We start from the raw sequence: 14,699 nt of genomic DNA, 5'->3' as shown, positions 1-14,699 counted from the left end.
CTTGGAACCCTTGTCTCATCCCACCCCCACCCCTGCTGCTGCTTCCTCACCTCCTGCCTTCAGTTCCACCTCCCTCTCTGCATGAGTTATCCCATCATTCGTCAGGATTCACTACAGCTATCACGGCTGTGCAGCACATGCCCTGAGAGTGAGTTAAGTTTGTGGGGTATGGCTGTCTAGCTCAATGTCCCAGCTGGTCTTTCAGTGTCCTGAGACACCTGCCAGTGAGTCGGCTGAGACTGCCACCTAGTGGCTTCTGCATAAAACAGCAGTCACTTCCGAATGGAGAATTTCAGTAAGCTGGGCAAAACAGAAAAGGGAACAGGCCTTTCCCTCCATAACTGCACACAGTAATGAGAATCTACTATGGCTTCTGGCTGTAACAGGTAATTTTGTATTTCCTGCGTCATTTAAAACTCCTACCAGGCCTGAAAGTTGGTATCATTCCATGTCACAGATGGGCAGGATCTGTTCAGAGAGGCTTCCTTAAAAGCCCACTCTGCAGGAATGGAAGAAAATGAAAAGGTAAAGTAGGTCATGACAAGTCCTTTCTTGGTCCCTCAGGGTGGAAAATCCCCACTTACAAAGTTAGTGGTAAGGAGCTTATTCATAGGTATTAAAGATGATCCCTGTCAGTGATGCAGTGAGAACAGTAGGGAACATAGTCTTGCTAAGAGGCTCCGAGGAGGCAAGAGGTCCCTGCCATTGTGAAGTAAGCTAATTATTGGGGCTGTGGGTGGGAATGAGTGGGGAAGAGTTCCAATCTGTGCAAGAATCAGCAGTATTTCCATGATGGGTTTACAGTGCAACAATATACTTAGGAAAACACAAAGGTCATCAGGCTTGACTAAGTATTAGAATCCAAGCATTTTGATACCTCATTCTATTTTTCCTGAAAATAGAAAGGATGAGTTTGCTCAAAATAAAGCAGTACTGTTACAGTGATTCAGAAGACAGACCAAAACTGCATTCCTGAGTGGTTTCAACTTCAGTTCTTGTCCGTTACTCTGGGTAAACCATTTAATCTGTGTGCTTTAGTTTCCTCATCTGTAAAATTGTTATATTACCCACCCTACCCGTTAGAGTATGAGATTTTGTGTAATATGTTTAGAATTGTACCTAGTGTATACTTTGTGCTAACTAAATACTAGTGAAAGGATGGAGTTCATACTGTAGTCCCCCAGGGCTTTGCTACTCACTTCCCTCTAATATGGTAAAATGCTTAGCTTGAAAAAGCTAAAATTGACTTTTTAGAATACAGTGCTTGCTTTATCAGAATTGTCTCATAGAGCAAATTAAAGAGTAATACCATTTCCAGAAGCGATGGGTCCCTCATTCAGTCTTCTGTGTTATTTGTATATTGCCATGAGAGTAATTTTTAAAACAAGACTTGTACTAGAGTATATACATTGAACTTATGCAATGGAAAACACATCTAATTTTAATTTTCTTTTGAAGGAGAAGAATCACTATCTAAAGTTTCTGTTAAACTGCTTTAAGATTCTATTAAGAATCAATTAGTTATATTCAGTTCTTAGGTTTCTTTGGGGTAACTACTGAAACACGTTGCACCTCTGAAACAGTTACTAATCAGTCTTGTTGAAAGTTCTGGAAAGTCAGGAACTATTAATATGTCAAATGCTCATGCTCTTAGTATTGCTAAATAGGTCCATGGCAGGAAAATGAACTGAAATGTGAGGCATAACACTAAACTCTGGGACACAATCAGCTATTTTCAAGCCTTTCAACCCCACCTCTACTCCCAGAAGCACATACTTTCCTGGGTAATTTTTCTACTTTGGGTAGTTAAGTGTCTCTCTAAACATAGCCTACAGTTTGAAATTCAGAATATTTTACATTTCCCCTTTCTTAGAATCACACTCTTGTGACCAAAGGAGGGGGAGAAAACACAAAACTGCAAATTGCTTTATGGCAAGTGTCAATTTCTTTTTATTATTTTATTAAAATTAATGTAAGCATTTGATGCCAAAGAAATGATGGTGATTTTAAAAACTCAGAATTTTGGCAAGTCCATGAAGTTTCCATTTTATTATAGTTTTATATCACATTAGTTCAAATGCATTTCTCTATAGTTACTCCACCATAGCTCCTTTGGAATTAGTCATCATTAACATGTGACATTACCAAAGACTTTGAATCTAAACATAAAATTTCAAAATAGTAACTTTTAATTATGAATGGGTAAGCCATCAAATGATGGTTGGGGCTGTTAATTTCCAACAAGACACTTTGCTGAAATGTTCCTTCTGATACCCCAGGAATAAATGAGAACCTTCAAAAAACAAGGGCAGAACCAAAGTACAGTAAAGATGCCTCTGCAGCTTAAGCCTTCCATAGACCTAGACCCCTGACAGAAACCTAGGCAAAGCATCTTTCCTACAAATTAAGCCGGTTTCCAGTATTTCCATGTAGACGTGCTTTCAGAGACAGGCACTCAAGCATATCATTAGGATATACCATCTTGGCTCTTTCTGCGTTAATTATGCCTGAAGAGTTTAATACCCATCCAAGTCCAAAGGTGGAAGAACACGTAAACAGGTATGGTGATCGGCAAGAGCAGACTGTAAAAGCACAGACTGGTGGTGCTAGTGCAGCCCTGAGGGAAGTCCTCTTCCACAGAGGCTGAGTAAAACAGTCCTGCTAAAGACACCAGCGGGATCAGGACAGTCAACGTAGGGAGAGACAGAAACATCCTTCTCCTCCACTTATTACCCGCCACTCTGACTTTTTACAAGGTAGGTGGTATTTAGAATGTTTAGTTGTGTGTGTTGTTTTAAATATGATCTAGTGCTGCTCCACTTCTTCTTGCTTCTTATTTTGATGTGTCATCCTAGCTGCCTGTGGTATCATATTAGGAATCCCATCAATAATTGGATAGGCTATGCCTAACTCTTCATTAATCAATTCATTTGTCGATGCTTCATATCTGAGGGGGAAAAAAAACCAAAATGAATCATGGAAAACAAAATGCTTGGAAGAGCTTGATGTTCAGTAAACAGTAACATTTATCTAATTCTACATGGAGTTAATCCAAGAAAAGCAGAATTAGACTGCTTTTCATTTTAAAAGCAGTAATAGCCAATCGAACTATTTCTCTTAGAAAAATAAGTCTCTTAATTGTTCCCATTTTAGTCAGTTTCTCTCATTTTCTTTTTTCACTTTATCCTCAAGCTATGCCTTAATCTTCTAAAATACCAGTCAGAAAAGATCTTGCCCTTTTCATCCAAATATCCCTTCATTATTCTTTTCAACCCCAAACAAGCCCCATTAATTTACTACTGGAACAGACACTAGAGGAAATTTCAACTTCTTCGTTTTAGAATACATGCTTAATAGAGCAGCCTTATTGACCCATTAAAAGGGAAACCACTGAAAAATCAAAATACACAAGTCTGAGAAAGAGAAGGCAAAAATGAGGAAACTTCTGAATGTTAGGTCTGCAAGTGTGCTATTTACACAATTAGCCAAAAAGCAGATCAAGTGGTAATTTCAAGGTTTAAGAAAACTGAATGAGCAATATGTTCATTATGAAAAATATTCAGAAAAAGAAATGAAAAAGATGAAAATAAAGATTACTAGCAATCTACCACCCAAAGACTGCTACTGATAACATTTCGGTGTTTACTAGTGTTGTGAATGTTCAGTTTTAGTAGCCTGAGACACTAGGGCTGTTAATCCTCAAGGCTGGGTTAAAGGTTAAGAAGGTCTAAAAAAAAACCCCCCAAAAACCAGCTAGTTGAGAACTAAAAGCCAAAGGGCAGCACACGTAGTTTACATGCTTAAGATCGTATACGGCATTTCCCCAAGAATCTGGAAGCTACTACATTTTTCATCATCTTGGCTTAAAAATCTGAATGCTTTGGGTTTCCAATAGTTCATAAACTTGGCTCTACGTGAGAAACACTTGCGGTCCTCTTAAGAAAATACATAATGGCTCAGACCCCGCCTCCAGGCCTTCGGATTCACTCCGCCCTGGGTGCTGCCTGGAAATTTGCCAGCAACGTAGGCGAGACAGGACACCCGGGTTCGAGCCCTCGGTGGGGAACATGGCCTGGAGGAGGAAATGGTAACCCACTGCACTCTTCTTGACTAGAAAATTCCGTAGGCAGAGGAGCGTGGTGGGCTACAGTCCAAAGGGTCGCAGAGTCGGACACGACTGAACACAGCAGTAGCAACTGGCGATTCTAATGCGCAGCCCGTGACTAACCTATATGCGCCTCGACCCAAGCCTGCGAGTCGGCGGTTTGGCTCCGGAGGCCTCGGTTCCCCTCCGGTCTCCCGTCTCCCTTCCCCCCGCAGAGGGAAGATTTGGGAGCTGGCGGGCCCAGGTCCAAAAAATGGCAGCAAGGAATACCCAGAGTGACCTAAAAGACTCCTCAATGGCTGTAAACGGCCATGCGGTCTACCTGTCCACTCCCCTCGATTGAGGCCACGAAGGAAAACCCGCAGTGGGCGAATCTCACCTGAGCGGCTTCTTGGAGAGCGGACACACCAGAAACTCCAACAAGGCCTGGTCGAAGGCGCGGGGCGGTTTCTCCGTCCTCTCGCTCTTATCTGTGGACGGCCGCGAGCTGGACGCGTGCAGACACCTCAGGGTGACCGCGGACGGCGGCGCGCGTGTCCCTCGCAGCGCTGATGCGAGCCGATCGCACACTCTGCTCAGCATGGTCTGGCAGCTCGCGACCGGGCCTCTGCGCGCCCTCGGCCACCCGGGCAGCTCTAATCGATTGCAGTGAATCCTGCTCCACTGGCCTGGCCCCGCCCCGCGGTGCTCTGGAAACGCCGTCCCCGACAGGTGGAGACCAGCGCTTTGGTTCCGAGGGCGTTCCGAGGCCGCGACTGCTTTTCCCAGGACACCGCTTGGTAGTTGACAGTCGCCCGAGACTCTTGGAGCTGTTCCTGCGCGTTTGCAAATTACAAAGAAAACCAATGCTTAAGTGGAGGTGACTTGAGTTTTCACCGGAGCCTGTCACGGGGTGCCAAGAAGCAAGTGGCCGGACCTCAAAAGCCACACAGTGCTACTCTTGGACCTACGCGGTTATCACCAAAATGAGGTTTCAAACACACTGTCATATTGGGTATGTTAAAAACATTACTTTGTTTTTATGTAAATCTTTACCAAGGTTCCTGTAACCTCGGGGTTTTTTTTTTTAATTCTTTCATTAAAAAAAAATTAAAAATCTGAAAAGATTGGCTCAGTCCTTTTAACGTCTTAAGATGTCCAGATTCTTACCCTCGGGAACTCACCCTGAACTCAGTGGCATAACGGTAGCACAACTAATCTGCTTCTGTAAACTTGGAAACTTCCAGAAGTCTACATAACTGCGTCTGTTAGTTAAATGGGTGAACCATTCAATGGATTTTTCACCCCATGTTTGCCTCTTAGTCTCCAAGGAAATGACGCAGATTTAATCTGTTTCTTATAGTGTAGTAGATAAGTTCTTGGGCTCTGGGGTTCATAGTTTACTAGTTGTATGACTCCAGCAAATGCCCTAAGTCCTGCTTCCTTATTTGTATAATTAGATTAATAATTGTACCTACTTCACTTACCTAATTTAATCCCCATGTGCAAATGCATGCAAAGAGCATTTAGAAAATTAATTTTTGCCTGGGACAAATTAATGCTCAATTAATGTTATCTACAATTATTTTTATTTTTCTCTATTCTTCCTAGTGCAGTGTACTGCTGCTGCTGCTGCTGCTAAGTCGCTCAGTCTTGTTGGACTCTGTGAGACCCCATGGACTGCAGCCTACCAGGCTTTTGCATCCATGGGCTTTTCCAGGCAAGATTACTGGAGTGGGTTGCCATTGCCTTCTCCGAGTGCAGTGTACTAGGAGGTTCTTTGTTACTCATCGTTCTTTTCCCTCTTGTATGGTAAATATTTAACCTTTTCTCATGTCATTGGGCTTTACCAATTCACACTTGGAGTTCCTCAGAGGTAGAAGTGGGAGTGAGGAATATAGAGACACAAATACAAGATTATATTTTCAAATTTCTCTTCCTCTCAGCAATGTAAAAGTGGAGAAACTTTTATTTTGTTTTTTCACTCTATTTTTGAAAATTCTTTACATATTTGATACTCTTTGTTCAGTAATGCTCAAAAGATTTCAACCTAGGCAGTTGTCAGGTATGTGGCCTTAAGAAAGTGAAGTCGCTCAGTCGTATCTGACTCTTTGTGACCCCATGGACACATGGAGTGGGTTGCCATTTCCTTCTCCAACTAGGACAGTAGTAGGAATTAATTTTTCAGGTGTAGTTGATTGGTAACTAGGGAAGGAGTGAACTGTAGGACAGATAACTTTCAGCGAGATATGGGGACACAGAGGTTGACTTCTGCCAGCATCGAATGAGCTCAGGCCAGGCTGTGCAGGCCAGAACCTTGACCCCTGTGGGGTAGGGCCAGGCACCCATGCTTACCACAAGCTTCATTAGCTTCAGTGCACCTCATGTGGCTGATAGATTCTGATCAACTGGGTTTTCTAAGCAGTTACAAATAAGTTATTTTCAGTTTTCATCCATATAGAAGGTTTAAAGCAGATCAGTTTAATTTATATTAGTATTGGGGAAAAGTGGGGAGTGACAGCAAAGTACTGAAAATGTCTTCAAATTTGGAACACCCCAAATCAACATCCAGTATTTAAGGAACACCTGAGTATGTAAAGCATTAGTCCAAACCATGTAAATATTAAGTTGTAAAATTTCCCTAAACAGTCCTTGATAATTAAGGAATCTAACTCATTTCTGCATGTAGTATACTAAGCTGAAAACTGGTGACAGTATAGAATTGTAAAGTCATTGATCCATTTTTACTGCTAGCGTGGCTATGATCATTCCTGTCACAGAGATCTGGACTCAGGTACCATATTAGCTATGTGACCTTGGGAAATTCCCTGCCTCAATCTTATCCTCTGTAAAATAGTATAACACTACTACTTACCTTATTAGAGATGTTGAGGGAATTAAACAGAGCAATATTAATACAAGGAAAGCAGTTAGCATAGGGGCTAGCATGGAGTACACATTTTAAAAATATTTATTACTTATTTATTTATTTTTGGCTGTGTTGTGTCTTCGTTGCTGTGTGAGCTTTTCTCTAGTTGTGATGGGTGGGGGCTACTCTCCAGTTGGGGTACTCAGACCTTTCATTGTGGTGGCTTCTCTTGTGGAGCACGGGCCCTAGGGCGTGCAGGCTTCAGTAGTTGCAGCACGCGGGCTCAGTAGTTGCAGCACGCAGGCTTCAGTAGTTGCAGCACGCGGGCTCAGTAGTTGCAGCACGCGGGCTCAGTAGTTGTGTTGCAGGAAAGGGGACCCCTTCCAGGGCCCGAAACTGGGCTCTTGTCTAACACTCGGAAATGAATTGTCTGAGGAGACACGTGTGCTGACAAAGCACGAGATTTTATTGGGAAAGGGCACCCGGGTGGAGAGCAGTAGGTAAGGGAACCCAGGAGAACTGCTCTACCGCGTGGCTGGCAGTCTTGGGTTTTATGGTGATGGGATTAGTTTCCGAGTAGTCTTTGGCCAATCATTCTAATTCAGAGTCTTTGCTGGTGGCGCACGCATCGCTCAGCAAGATGGATGCTAGCGAGAGGGATTCTGGGAAGTGGACGGGCAGGCAGTGTCTCCTCTCGACCTTTCCCGAACTCTTCGATTGGTGGTGGCTTATTAGTTCCGTATTCCTTATCAGGATCTCCTGCCATAAAACAACTCATGCAAATGGTTACTATGGTGCCTGGCCAGGGTGGGCGGTTTCAATCAGTGTGCTTCCCCTAACAGTTGCAGCACACGGGCTCAGTAGTTGCATCACGTGGGCTCAGTAGTTGCAGCTCCTGGGCTCAGTAGTTGCGGCATGCGGGCTCACTAGTTGCAGCTCCTGGGCTCACTAGTTGCAGCTCCTGGGATCTAGAGCCCAGGCTTAGTAGATGTGGTGCACGGGCTTAGTTGCTCTGCAGCATGGGGGAATCTTCCTGGGTCAGGGATCAAACCCATGGGCAGATAGATTCTTTACCACTGGGCTACCAGAGAAGCCCCAGAGTACACATTTAAAGAATGTTATCAGAGCAGCATAACCCCTTATTGTGAGGAAGCTGGAGAAAATTCTAATGAAAAAGCAAAGTATAGTGTACCACTGGGAATCCGAATTTATACTTTACAATATGGATAATATTGAAACACAACTCTTGGGTTATCATATACATTAAGGGAGTTAGAAAACACAGGCAGAGGAGAGGCTAGAGTATATATTTTAGTAAAGTCCCATAAATGCCAAATTTGGGGCATTGATATTTGGGAATCTCTAATTCAGAGGGAGAGAGAAGTTAAAATCACTTTTCCACTAGATGGCATCAACCAACATTTGAACTAACATTTGTTCCTGCTTATACTTTTCTTTCTATGATTACAATTTGCCCTTATTTTGCCAGTTGTTTCCTAAATTTGAAGACATCTATTTAGGAATAAAGGATTGGACATGACTGAGCAACTGAACAACAACAAAAATTTTAGGAACAAAAGTCAGAAAAATTTTATTAGTAAGTTTCAATTGTAATGAGTTCATTAAAATCAAGGGTCTGACAGATAAATGCACAAAAAGTATGAAAAAAATCACAATTGAAAAAATACAGTTGATCAGTAAACACATAATTATTCATCCTCAGTAGTAAAGTCATGTAAGTTTCAAACATCAAAGAAGTTTCCATTTCTCACCTATAAAATTATAAATATTTTAGAAATGTAATTAGTATTTGCCAATCATTTATTAATTTATTGAGTGCCCACTATGTGGCAGATACTGTCAGAGTTCTCCGGAGAAACAGAAATTGATTCTGAGTGTGTATGTGTGTGTGTATGTGTGTGTGTATGCAGGGAAGAGTTCATTATGAGGAATTGGCTCACATGACTATGGAAACTGAGAGACTCAGGAAACCCAGTGGTGAAATCCCATCTGAATCCCTGAAGGCTTGAGGGCCCGAGGAATGGATGGTGTAAATCCTAGTCCAAGGGCAAGAGAAGACAGATGTTCGAGCTCAAGCAGCCAGGTAGGAAGCAAAAGGCAGGAAATCCTCCTTCCTCCTCCTTTTTGTTCTATTCAGACCTTCAATGGATTGAATGATGCCCATTTACATTGCAGTGAGTTATCTATTTTACCGAGTCTACTGAGTCAAATGCTAATCTCATCTGTACCTCACAGACACACCCAGAAATAATGTCTAACCTGGGCAGCCCTTGGCCCAGTCAAGTTGACACAAAAAGTTAATATCACACTGCCCTTGAGGCTGTAGCTATCCTCTGCATACACTGTAATACAGTTTTTAAAAATAAAAACTCATCACAATACCAAAATGATTATTAAGTATAAGTGAAAAAAGAAGGATACTAATTTTATTCATGAGTACAGTTATTTTTTATTTTTTTAACACCAAAAACATTATGTATTGAGGTATAGCTGATTAACAATGTTGTGATAGTTTCAGGTGAGCAGTGAAGGGACTCATCGATATGTATGCATGTATCCATTCTCCTGCAAACCTTGCTCCCATCCAGGCTGGTGCATAACATTGAGCAGTTCCATGTGTTATTCAGTAGGTTTTTTATTGGATATCCATTTTAAATATAGCAGTGTATACATGACCTTCCCAAAGTGCCTCCACCCTGGCAACTATGAATTTGTTTTCTAAGTCTGTGAGTCTCTTTCTGTTAGTACAATTATTTTTTTTAACCAAGAGTTTAGGGATAGAAAAGAAGAATAAAAATCAATTATTGGTTGTCTTTAGGTGGTTGGGATATTACTGAATTGTTTTTTCACTGTTTTGCTCTTTTAAATTGTTTCTTTAATAAAGTAGTTTTAAACTATAAATATTACCAGTTAATATTTGAGGTTAATCATTAATAGATGTGTATCTTATTTCAAAACTATTGATTCAGTCAATGAATATTTACTAAGCACTTCCTGTATTCTCAGTATTATAATAGGAGGTAAAAAGAAGAGGCATAAAATTGTGAAAGATATGATCCAAATTATGGACTTAAAAAGTTCATAATCTTAAGGGCAGTATGTAGCATAGGATAAAGTTAACTAAAAAGCTTGGTTTATACATGATGCATTTTTGTGTATTTATTCAGCATTTGTTGAATTTGTTTTGTGCATCAGGTACACAGAGGAGGGAGTGATACTGTGCCTAATGGAAGGGCTGAGGGAGTAAAGTATGGGTCTTAGAGACTATCAAATTATGTACTTAGGTCTCAGGAGACACCCGTTTTAGCCCCTTTTATAATCTCTCTTAATCCATGAAAACAAATTTTAATTTTGCAGTGAGGATATAGACGGTTGCTGGCAGACATGAGTATGATCAGCTTCCATGTTTGCTCCGTGGTAAAGAATCCACTTGCCAATGCAGCAGATGTGAGTTTGATTCCTGGGTTGCAAAGATCCCCTGGAGGAGGGCATGACAACCTCTATGACAATACTCTAGTATTCTTGCCTGGGAAATTCCTTGGACAGAGGACCCTGGTGGGCTATAGTTTCATGGGGTCTCAAGAGTTGGATAAGTTGTAAGTCTCAACTTATAACTGAACAACAACAATCATCAAAAGACTATAAAGCAGCTCAGATAAGAATGAATAATATGGATTTGAGTGGATATTGAAGAAAGTGAAGTCGCTCAGTCGTGTCTGACTCTTTGAGACCCCATGGACTGTAGCCTGCCAGGCTCCTCTGTCCATGGAATTTTCCAGGCAAGGATATTGGAGTGGGTTGCCATTTCCTTCTCCAGGGGATTTTCCCCCACCAGGGATTAAACCCTGGTCTTCTGCACTGCAGGCAGACTCTTTACCCTCTGAGCCACCAGGGATATTGAAGGGCTACATGTTAAAATACATTTTTAACAGCTTCTATATGTAAGCATCAGATTTCAAAACTGATTACAAAAATGTCCAGATTTGATCTTCAGCTGAAAAGTTCAGAGTAAGTAGGGAATGTGAACATATGAAAAGCAGAACAGTATTTCTTAAAGACTCATCAGCACTATTTTGTTCTTTAAAATATTCTTTTTATTCCTATTTTGAAATATTAAAAAAAACAAGAGGTCATTAAAACAAGTGTATCAAAGAGAACGTGATCAGATAAGCAATTCCTCATAATAATTTATCTACTTAGAATAAAGGAAGTCAAGGAAAAATGGCAGGAAGTTGTTTCCAACTTGGCTTTAAATAGGAATAGTGGTAGTGCCCATCTGTGCTGGGTACTTAGACCCTCCCTACCTCCATTTCACCCTCCTTCTAGTTGGAGAAGTTGGAAAGCTAAAGGTACATTTTCCAAAAAAATAAAAGTACACTTTCCAGACTCTTGCAGCTAGGCTTGTGGATGTGCACACACATGAGATTTGAAACAGAGACAGAAGCAAGCTGCCTGCAGCAGGGGGGCTGACAAGTGGGTTGCATGGACTTTGCATGGGCTGACTCCATGTTTCTCTCTAAACAGATCTCAAATATGAGACAGCTGTGGCAGCAATAGCAGTGGTAGCAGCAGAATTTTCTGCCCTCCGGATCACAGCTATGAGGGCGTGACCTTATGCCAAACCTCAGAGCAAGCCCCCTATTTCTGCTCTTCCTGCTCTTCAAATGAATTTATAAGCATGTACTTCACTATATTAAATTCCTTTATATTGGAAATGCCTAAAATAATTTATTTTTCCCATCCTGAATCCTCAGTGGTAAACTATGGCAGAGTGTTGATGTAAGAATATAACATAATAACATATGTAAACACTTAGAATAGTACCTGACACTTTTTACTCAATATATGGTAGTTATTAAAATTTTTATCAGGGAATGAGTTCGAAATGCAAAGAGAAACTATGGCTTGAGGGCCAAATTGAGCCCACAGCTATTTTCATAAATAAAGAAGTTTTATTAGAACACAGCTACTATCATTTGTTTACATGTTGTCTGTGGCTGCTTTCATCCTTCAGGGTCACAGTTCCAACAGAAACAGAATCAACCACAGAGCCTAAAGTATTGACTATCTGGTCCTTTACAGAAAATATTTGCTTACCCTTGATCAGAGCTATCAAAAAGAATGAGGAGTACGAAGACTAGGAAGCATTCGTGAAAACTGTCATCCTCTTGACAAGAGTTGTCATAGTTAGGAAAAAAAGCTTGGGACGTTTTCTTTCTGCAGAGGTTCAAAGTAGAGCATTAAGGAGTGGGGAGGATACTGTACATGCAAAATTCTGATTTTATAGATAAAAATTGGAGGAATCAAAGGAGGCAAAACTGATGTCACCTGAGGCCTCAACAAGTAATTTGGTAGCATTCATAGTACAAACCCTAGCCATTTCCTAAGGTTTGCTTCTGGATCATGCAACCCAACCAAAGGTCTGTGTTAACTTCTTTCATATCCAACTGGTCCCTAGTTCTTACAGTTTGTTTCTTCATAAATTCTCTGGCATTCACTCACTTTGAACTTCATAGTCACTGTTCTAATCCATGCCTCAGATATTTTAAAAGTGTGGTTAACTGAATATAGTCCTAAATTCCTTGTTTTTTAATTTTTCTCCTTTAAAATTCAAGCTTAGACACTTCCTCCTTTTCTTTCTCATTGGCAACTGTGTTAAAATTTTCACAGAAAAAAAGATTATTTATGCTTGATTTATTACTTTTCAAAAGATTCATTAACACATCATTATCCCCCAAAGTCCATAGTTTACCTTAGGATTCACTCTTGGTGTTGTATAGCCTGTGGATCTGGGCACATGTATAGTGGCATGTACGCTTCCCAGGTGGCTCAGTGGTAGAGAATCCGCCTGCCAGTGCAGGAAATGTAGGAGATGTGGGTTTGATCCCCGTATTGGAAAGATCCCCTGGAGAAGGAAATGGCAGCCCGTTCCAGTGTTCTTGCCTAAACAATCCTGTGGACAGAGGAGCCTGGCGGAATACAGTCCATGGGGTCACAGAGTTGAATTTAACACTGAGCAGCCAAGCGCAAAGACACACATGAAGGCGTGTCCACACCACTGTGGTGTTGTCCAGAGTTTTTTCACTGCCCTAAAATTCCTCTTTGTTCCACCTACTTTTACGTTTGATTTTAAAGTTCTGTAGTGTTTTCAATTTTAACTACGTGTCTTAGCTTTTATATCTTTTCTTTACTCCTCCCTCTTTCTGCATACCTCCTCCCCCTCCTCCCACTCCTTTCTTCCCCATTTCCTTCCTCCTGCTGGATAAATATGATCCATATCATCTGACAGCACTTTTCAAACTTGAATGTGCATATGAGTCACCTGGGTAGCTTGTTAAAATGCAAATTCTGATTCATTATGACTGAGATCATACTAAATGGGAGGTTTGAAATCCTCATGTCTTAAAAGCTTCCAGATGTTGCTACTGACTTTCAGATCACACTTTCAGTAGCAAAAATTCAGAACATTGACTCTCAAACTGGGATAATTTTGGCCTCCAGAGGACACTTGGCAATGTTGTGGAGACATCTTTGTTACAACTGAGGTGGTGCTACTGGGTAGAGGCCAGGAATGCTGCTAAACATCTTACATCTTATGCACAAGATAGTCCCTCACAACAAAGAATTATCTCAACCTAAAGGTCAATAGTGCTAAGGCTAAGAACCCTGCTCTAGAATGATCTTAAACATTGTAAATACCCAATGTGTATCTTCTATGACTCTAACAGGTTTTCTTGAGAGTTTTTTTTGGAGGTGGTGGTGGGGTTAGTTGGTAGGAAAAAACTTTCCAGGTTGCTCCCAGTGAGGCCTTATAGGTTCCTTCTTCTAAGCCAGCTCCTGAAAGGGTTTTTTACATAATATCAAGAAGAATTTTTTTCTTTCAAAAGTCTCCTAGCCTTCAGGTAGTGTTGTTGTTCAGTCCCTAAGTCGTGTCAGCCTCTTTGCAATTCCATGAATGCCGGACTTCCCTGTCCTTCACTATCTCCTGGAGTTGACTCAAACTCATGTCCATTGAGTCAGTGATGCCATTCAACCATCTCATCCACTGTCACCCCCTGCTCCTCCTGCTCACAATCTTTCCCAGCATCAGTCTCTTCTAGTGAGTTGACTCTTCACATCACGTTGTCAAAGTATTGGAGCTTCAGCATCAGTCCTTCCAGTGAATATTCAGGGTTGATTTCCTTTAGGACTGAGTTGTTTGAACTCCTTACTATCCAAGTGACTCTCAAAAATCTTCTCCAGCACTACAATTCAAAAGTATCAATTCTTTGGCACTCAGCCTTTTTTATGGTCCAACTCTCACATGTGTACATGACTATTGGAAAAGCCATAGCTTTAACTATATGGAACTTTGTCAGCAAAGTGATGTCTCTGCTTTCTAATATGCTGTCTAGGTTTGTCATAGCTTTTCTTCCAAAAGCAAGTGTCTTAATTTTGTGGATGCAGTCACTGTTCTCAGTGATTTTAGAGCCAAAGAAAATAAATTTCTGTCACTGTTTCCACTTTTTACCCATCTATTTAACATGAAGTGATGGGACTGCATTCCGTCATCTTAGTTTTTTGAATGTTGAGTTTTAAGCCAGCTTTTTCACTCTCCTCTTTCACCCTCATCAAGAGATTCTTTAGTTCCTCTTTGCTTTTTGCTATTAGGGTGGTATCATCAGCATATGTTACCATCCTAATAGCAAAAAGCAAAAATGCATTGGAGAAGCAATGGCAACCCAC

The 14,699-nt window shown here is 41.1% G+C and overlaps 2 protein-coding genes across 2 annotated transcripts; both read right to left on the bottom strand.

The window, feature by feature from the left end:
• Positions 1–1,926: 1,926 nt before the first annotated feature.
• On the bottom strand, positions 1,927–2,713 carry PIGY (phosphatidylinositol glycan anchor biosynthesis class Y). The gene has a single exon (XM_065907565.1). It carries the CDS (start codon positions 2,711–2,713, stop codon positions 2,498–2,500), a length of 216 nt encoding a protein of 71 aa, XP_065763637.1. The 3' UTR covers positions 1,927–2,497.
• Positions 2,714–2,805: 92 nt separating this feature from the next.
• PYURF (PIGY upstream open reading frame) lies at positions 2,806–4,782 on the bottom strand. Its single transcript, XM_065907564.1, has 2 exons — positions 4,485–4,782; positions 2,806–2,947 (listed from the first exon to the last, which is right to left on the bottom strand). The coding sequence occupies exons 1-2, from the start codon at positions 4,685–4,687 to the stop codon at positions 2,806–2,808; spliced, it is 345 nt and encodes a 114-aa protein (XP_065763636.1). The 5' UTR covers positions 4,688–4,782.
• Positions 4,783–14,699: the final 9,917 nt, after the last annotated feature.

This window comes from Muntiacus reevesi, chromosome 16 (assembly GCF_963930625.1).
Source record: "Muntiacus reevesi chromosome 16, mMunRee1.1, whole genome shotgun sequence".
NCBI classification, from domain to species: Eukaryota; Metazoa; Chordata; class Mammalia; order Artiodactyla; family Cervidae; genus Muntiacus; species Muntiacus reevesi.
Note: the sequence above shows the minus strand (reverse complement) of the source record. Positions and strands in the feature narration are given on the sequence as shown.

What these genes read in the sequence shown, in the direction of transcription:
- PIGY (XM_065907565.1), bottom strand. Translation starts at nt 2,713, where the DNA reads ATGTTTCTGTCTCTCCCTACGTTGACTGTCCTGATCCCGCTGGTGTCT.
- PYURF (XM_065907564.1), bottom strand. Translation starts at nt 4,687, where the DNA reads ATGCTGAGCAGAGTGTGCGATCGGCTCGCATCAGCGCTGCGAGGGACA. An exon ending in CTCTCCAAGAAGCCGCTCAG is followed by an intron (nt 2,948 to 4,484) that starts GTGAGATTCGCC and finishes TTTCCCCCTCAG; the next exon opens with ATATGAAGCATCGACAAATG.